We start from the raw sequence: 7,233 nt of genomic DNA on the forward strand, positions 1-7,233 counted from the left end.
TACATCCCCTCAACCTGGCCCTGCACAGTCATTGCGTCAATATGCCGCCCCTTCCTGGGTTCTCTGATAATCAATTTCGCACGAGAGACGACTTCATACGTGCAGCTTCTGCACTCATTAGCCCTTTAGGCCAATACAGATCACCCGGCCACGCACGAATCAAAATTGCGACATGCACAGGTGCCGGATTCAGCGAGACGGCAGCTCAGCTCGAGGGCTTCGCGCGGCCGCTTTGGGCTGTTGCCATCTTACTCCAGCCCAAGCAACAAAGCAACCAGAGCACGAGTGCTCCCTTAGAAGGTGCACTAGAACCTTGGGTGACTGGCATCCGAGCTGGAACCGACCCGCAGAGTCCGGAATACTGGGGCGATCTGTCCGACTTTGACCAGCGCATGGTGGAGATGGAGTCCATCGCTTTTGCCCTGCTTGCAAATCCCACTGTGTTCTCGTTTGACAGTGAGCCAACTACTCAAGCCAATCTCATTGCATGGCTTCGGCAGATCAATGAGCATAAGATGCCTGAAACCAACTGGCTGTGGTTTCGTGTATTGGTTAATATCGCGCTTTTCAAGACGCTTCATGTACCCTTGGTTGAGGTGAAAGCGCATATCGACAAAAGCTTGGAGAAACTTGACACATTCGATATCGGCGAGGGGTGGTCTTCGGACGGTCTCTGGTGCGAACAAAGAAAACAAGCCGATTACTACAGCGGGAGCTTCGCGATACAGTTTGCGCAACTCCTCTACATTCGTTTTGCCCCGGAATACGATTCAGCTCGTACTTCCAAGTACATAGAGCAAGCACGTGAGTTTGGGAAGGAGTATTGGAGGTACTTCGACCCCCAAGGTGCAGCAATTCCATTTGGGCGAAGTCTAACGTATCGCTTCGCGTTCGCGGCCTTCTGGGCAGCCATTGCATTCACTGGCATTGAGCTCCCAGCTCCGATCAAGGAGATGGGATCGGTGAAGGGCCTGTTGCTCAGGCACTTGCGGTGGTGGGCGAAACAGCCACACATTTTCAACACTGATGGGACGCCTTATATTGGATTTGCGTACCCAAACATGTACCTTGCTGAGGACTACAACTCGCCGCAATCGGTATATTGGTGCCTGAAAAGCTTCTTGGTTCTCGGCCTGAATGACACGAATGCATTCTGGCAGGCAGAGGAACTTGGTCATCCAGGGATTAGGAACGACATTATGCGACTCGACAATGCAGTTGGAGACATCAAAGTTCTCTGGCCTCCACGCCAAATACTGTGCAACACTCGAGAGCACACATTTTTGCTGTCTTCGGAGCAGTCGACCACCAAAAGGTTCAAGGCTCGCGAAGCCAAGTATGGTAAGCTTGCTTACTCTTCTGCTTTTGGCTTTAGCGTACCATGCGGTCTGTCACTAGAGCAGATAGCACCGGACTCGACGTTGCTAGTTTCACTTGGGCTCGAGGAAGACGACTGGAAGGTACGGTGGAGCCCTTACGATGTCGAAACTGGAGAGGTGTACATGAAAGAGTGCGGCGAGAGGGTACCGATCTTGATGAGTCGCTGGAAGCCATGGGCAAGGCTGGATGTGGTTATTGAAACGCTTCTAGTACCGCCTATGCGAAGATGGCCCGGGTGGAGCGCGAGGGTGCACCACGTGAAGTGCACGACGCTTCTCTCGGCGAGGGAAAGGCTGCAGATCGTTGAAGGTGGCTTCGCAGCAAGTGCGCAGGCTGCAGATAATGTTTCTATCTTCGAAAAGCCGTGTGCTTCCTTTCCCACTGGTGCCGAGCACAAGGAAAAGACGTTCGGGTGGTGGAGTGACCGAGATAGCGCTCTCATACTCTCAGAGTCTGGCGCGAGCGGTATTGTCAATTTGACGGATCCTAGCTTGCGCGACGAATCAGCGAACGTGCTCGTTTCGAGCAGGGCGACGGTTGTTCGTGCGGACCCTAACACGTAAGTCTTGCTTCTATTTCAGGGGGACCACAGGTCATACGGAGACCCTCCGCAGCGGATGCATAAAGTCGTATTGCGATAGCTGACTCCAGACACGCACAGGAATCTCATCGCGCAACGCACCCTCATACCAATTGCGCAACACGAGGTGAGTGCAGAAGGAGAACATGTTCAGTTTGGTTTTGTCACAGGTGTATTCGCGATTGACGCGACGGCGAATGTAAGCGTGCAAGATGTGTGGCGGATGTGGCAAGATCGACCTTCTGGCGAGATTCTCCAATCGTGCGAACGAAAGTGGAAAGACTATCGAGGTGTCCGATAGAACTTCGTACGTAGTATTCGTCGTTTGACAAACGTGCATGTAAGCGACGTTCGCGTTCAGACAGAAAAGGATGAAATTGAGGGATCAATCGCCCAGGGACCAGAAGGAATGTGTGACATCCTCTTGATCATGTAAGCGCATCCAGACAACATTCTGTACACGGAGATGCGGTAGCAAAAACCCTCAAGGATCATCAACTCAACTTTACAGAGAAGCCGGCGTACCAAGTCTATGTAAGCAAAGTTAGATCGCCAAGTACAGCCAAGTCGCCATCGAGAGGGTGTGTTTCTAGTGGACACAAGTCCGGAAGCTGTCTGATCCACCCGCACACATATATAGCCGTGTCTGAAACTTCGAATCTGCCTGAATTCTTCCACGTGGTATATCGACGCCAAAGTGTCCGACCTTTTTCGTCCGGGATCGACCACAACATTGTTGCCGGAACCAGAGATACGCAATATCGTTTAATGCATGAAGACTGGGTAGTGAGCTTTCTGATGTTGAAACTCACCACAGTCTCTTGCGGCAGGTAGGAAAGTAAGGATTCATCTTCGAATATCAGACAGCGTCATGTCAAAGCAGGTTGCCATCACTGGGGGTTCTGGTAGTAAGTCTACATATACGTTCGTTCAGAACTGCTTTGATAGTCGATACAGATGTGGCTCAAGAGGTGGTATATGCAATCTTGTCTCGGGGTAACTACAAAGTTGTAGTTCTGAGTCGAAGAGTTGGTAAATCTCCTCTATCTCGCTGCCAGGGTGTTAATTATGATAGGATGCTGTAGACAGTGAGACGACACGCGTTGAATGGAGAAAGGTCAAATATCACAGCCATGCTTTACTCGTAGTAGCTCTTGACGGAATCGATACCTTGCTGTCTTTTGTAGCAACCGCTGACATGGAGGCGGCCTTTGAGTTGCAAAAGGTGTTGATCCACGCAGCTATCGAAGCGAGCGTACAAAGGTTCGCCTCATCTGAATGGTCGTCATGATTTTTGATTTACGTCGAGTCGAGATCCCACAGTATCGAAGTACTAACATAACATCGCGAAGGCGCTCGGAAAGTGGCATTGCTCACTACGCATACAAGGATGAAACGCGCAAGTACCTCGAAGCAATAAACAAAGAGCAAGATGTAAGCAAATAACACCGGTATCATTGACGTGTATTAAGCTGACTATATAGCAAATCGAATATTGCCTCTTCCAACCCGGCTTCTTCACCGAATACTTCGCAGAACCAAACGCAACGGCCAGCCACCTTCAAAGCTTCAAGATGTTTGCCGACTTTGAGTATCGCCGGGCTATCATACTAGAGGGAGCGGAGGATTCCCCACTCACACTCACGACGGTCGGAGATATGGCTAAGGTTGTGGCTCTTGCACTGGATTACAGGGGCAGGTGGCCCACAACTGGAGGTATACGGGGAACCCAGACAACGATTTCCGGTTTTCTGAGACTTGCAGAACGCATTCGAGGTAAATCACTACTAAGCTTGTTGTTGGTAATGCTAAAAGACTATCAGGTCCTTTCCAGATCGAACGACTGGTCCCGGATGACGTTAACAAGGGGGAGCTGAAGGCGTCATGGTATCCCATTATTGAACATAAAGCCCTTCCAGATGTGTACAGGGAGATGTTCTCGAAGAACGTAACGAGAGAATATGTCAAATCTCTGGCCGCTGGTGGTTGATCTATCAGCGATGAATGGAACAGATTGCTGCCCGATTACAAATTCATCTCGGCAGAGGAATATTTGAACAATGTTTGGAAAGCCACTTGAAGTCATATATATAGTTTGTTTCTATGAAGAATGGTTCAGGTGTTTGAGAGATGACTGGGACTGACTATAAAATTGTGTAGAAACAACATTTCTAAGACACCACCTAGATGTCTTCTAATACCACACCTGCTATCTTCAACGTCGATGGTACCGGTACGCAGGGCTTTTCTATCATCAAAGGTCTCATTCCTAATATCACTGCAAGGTCCTCGCACGCGGTGTTGCTTCCGCTCCCGCAAGACAGCTTGCTACTCTCCCCATCATCTCTTCCAGAGAGGGCACATTCGCAGCTAAGAGTATGCTGCACGTTGGCGTTTCCAGATGTGACGATGCTTTCGATTACATTGTTACCTTCAATAGTGACGAGAAAGCGGAAAGGCAATGAGCTGTGCGCCAATGTGAGCTCGCTTCAGAGAGCGTGCTGGGCATCAAGAGTAACGCATGATATCCCTTGCTATAAGCACACTAAACAATTGGCATCTTCTTCACTGTCAGAACCAGCTTATGTCGTTTAAGGACTTGTGGTACAGTACCATATACAAAAGAACATGGGAATATGCTTAAAACATAGCATGCGCTCGGTATGCTTAGATCCAGTCTATGAACCAGTCGTATGTGGTTGTTTGCTCGCGATCTTCTTCGACCAGATTAGAAACCCTAATGACGTTGCAACCCATGATTCTGTCTCGACTCCGGCGCCTCAAGTGGTCCATCTACAGCCTTCACCTCCTACAAATCAACACCATACTCCCATTCCAAGCCACCCATGAACTTCTTCGCCGTGTCACCAACCAGGCACGCCATCTCAATACTTTGCATACCAGCAATCTTGGACTCCGGGATCCGCAAGCTGCCTTTCACCCACTCGAAGCTCATGCCATCCGCGCTCTTGTTCTGTTCGCGCTTGAAGCCCTTAAGTGGTACGGGCTGATACTCATTGCCTAGTTGCTGCATCCTGTACCATACAGTGGGATGGATCTCCTCCTCCGTTTTTCCTATTGCGCCTTGAGGAGGGTTCTCGTCACGGTATTCTCCTGGTGTGCGGTACTTTGAGCCGGCTTTCTTCATATTACCTTCGAAGCTGTCGACGATGGGTCCCGTTCCCCAGCCTTGCAGCGCTTCGGCCGCGAGCACCTTGGAACGCGTCTTGTTGCCGTCGTTCCAAGGGTCAGTTCTGTCTTTTGCGAGTATGTTGTCGATTCTCTTGACGAGCCAGTTGTTTTTGTACTTAGCGTGATCGCCGAGGAGACTTTCGATGATGGGTTGCAAGAGGAAGAGGCGATCTTGGTTCAAGAGGGTTACGCCGTTCAGTTCGAAAGCGAGATGCTCTTTGAGTTGCTCTAACATCCAAGCGAGCGTGATAGTAGAGATTTCTGTTTGGCACTTGGTGAGTTACTTCATCTAATAGACAGTACTTGGTTTGACTCACGCTCAAAGTCGCCTAGTTTGTCTTTGAAGACATCATCACTTCCTCCACCAATATTGATGTGGACGCCAGGGAACCAGACTTGCTTCAGCTTCGAATTGCTGCCTTTGAGCTCTTCGTGCATTTCAGCGTCAACGAGGTTTTCCCAAGCTTTCTGAATCTCGGCTTCAGGAGTGCCATGCGTGTCGCGAAGCTTTTCCAGTCTCTCTTTTAGCTCAGATACTGGCTTATGAGTTTTTGCTGTGCCGTCACCTGGATAGAGATGCCACATTGTGGTATCGAACGGCTTCCTGTGCTCGTCCAGGGCCATCGCATGGTACGCGTGCTTGATGTCTTTGGACGAGAATTAGTACACCAAATCTCGGCAAGTCGAGTTATACATAGAACTCACATGGGCTGAGTGCGACATTTCGGAAGCCAAATTCCTCGGCAGGGATTTTTTGAGCCAGGAAGTTGATGGTATACCTGAACCAGCCTTCTACATCCGGGACACCGAGGGATCCAACGGTATCAAAGACACCTACGGCTTCAACCCACCGAGTTGACTCTGGTGCTGCACCATGAGGTCGTTTCTCCCATTGGTATGGAGATTGTTTAAATCCTTCAGGAAGGTTTTTCTGAGCTGTATCGAAGAGGCGCACGCCGTTGACCCATTCGCGCCATGCCTTTGACTTTCTGAACATGTTGCTGTCCTTGTAGCGCTGATAGGTACGGTACAGTTCCGGAAAGTCCCTACATCCAAAAGTAAATCGGTGATCATTATGTTTTACGACGAAACATGAGGAGCGAGAGCAGAGCAAACAAATGAGCGATGAACGTACTGCATATCTCGCGGCTTGACAATGCCGATGTCTGTGACTAACCCAGCAACAGCACGCGCTGTATAGGCGCCACGCGAGAATCCGAAGCAGAAGATCTGATCACCGGGATTGTAGTTCAATGCAATGAAGTTGTACGCCTCAATGACATTGCCAACAAAACCAGAGCCCGTCATACCTTCTCGGGCGGCTTCAACGGAGCTAGCACCTGTACCAATGCCGGCATCGTAGTAAACAAGCTGCTGCCATTGCTCGCCTTTTGTATCCTTGCCGACCTTAAGGAGGTATCGTGCGATCCGGGTTATGTTTGACGGAACATTGTCTACGTTAGTAACGGACGACTGCCATGTGCCATCGCAGCAAATAACGATGCGTTTTGGAGAAGGCTTCAAGGTGGTGTCTTGGAAACCACTCTGCATGGGAGGTTGATTAAAATTCATGCCGTAAACAAGATCTAAGTGAGGGATATGGAACTGTAAGGACTGCTTCCTCAACCCGTTACTTATACTGCTGAGAGCTGCATTCACCTAGGTCCTCACTCGCTTCATCCAGAATGACAATCTGTGGCGCTCGTAAAGAGGTACAGTAGTATCTTCTCACCGCTTTAATGCCAACCAATTAGCGACAGCTCTATCGAAGGCCAGACAATTTTAAATGTTCAGCCAGCCAAGCAAAGGCAATGGGCAGCGGTAGTAGACTCGTGGAGATAGGCTGATGCATTGCTTTTCAGCTGAACTTTGATGCGCCCTGCATAAAACGGTTCTAGACGGGCCGCCGATCTGCAGCTGTAGTGCGGCAGTGCCCGTGCACTACTAGGCGGGTGCGCGTCACGAGCTAGTCCGCGTACCAAACCGCGTTTGAAAGTAAAAAGCGATACATCTAAGCTACGTATGTAAGTAAAGAGGGAAAGAAGATCAAAGCTTAATATATAATATATACGGAGTAAAGA

General features: G+C 49.6%; 3 protein-coding genes across 3 annotated transcripts; 2 read left to right on the forward strand and 1 right to left on the reverse strand.

Moving 5' to 3' along the window:
- Positions 1 to 41: 41 nt before the first annotated feature.
- AA0111_g11323 (hypothetical protein) lies at positions 42 to 1,943 on the forward strand (the record flags this gene model as incomplete). Its single annotated transcript, XM_028645175.1, has 1 exon — positions 42 to 1,943. One exon carries the CDS (start codon positions 42 to 44, stop codon positions 1,941 to 1,943), a length of 1,902 nt encoding a protein of 633 aa, XP_028501123.1.
- An 888-nt stretch (positions 1,944 to 2,831) lies between these two features.
- Positions 2,832 to 3,950, forward strand: AA0111_g11324 (hypothetical protein; the record flags this gene model as incomplete). Its single annotated transcript, XM_028645176.1, has 6 exons — positions 2,832 to 2,868; positions 2,918 to 2,988; positions 3,036 to 3,223; positions 3,313 to 3,394; positions 3,445 to 3,736; positions 3,784 to 3,950. The coding sequence occupies 6 exons, from the start codon at positions 2,832 to 2,834 to the stop codon at positions 3,948 to 3,950; spliced, it is 837 nt and encodes a 278-aa protein (XP_028501119.1).
- Positions 3,951 to 4,769: 819 nt separating this feature from the next.
- Positions 4,770 to 6,724, reverse strand: AA0111_g11325 (hypothetical protein; the record flags this gene model as incomplete). Its single annotated transcript, XM_028645177.1, has 4 exons — positions 4,770 to 5,413; positions 5,470 to 5,799; positions 5,858 to 6,198; positions 6,288 to 6,724. 4 exons carry the CDS (start codon positions 6,722 to 6,724, stop codon positions 4,770 to 4,772), a joined length of 1,752 nt encoding a protein of 583 aa, XP_028501120.1.
- Positions 6,725 to 7,233: the final 509 nt, after the last annotated feature.

Source organism: Alternaria arborescens (assembly GCF_004154835.1).
Source record: "Alternaria arborescens strain FERA 675 chromosome Unknown contig_47, whole genome shotgun sequence".
Taxonomy (NCBI): Eukaryota; Fungi; Ascomycota; class Dothideomycetes; order Pleosporales; family Pleosporaceae; genus Alternaria; species Alternaria arborescens.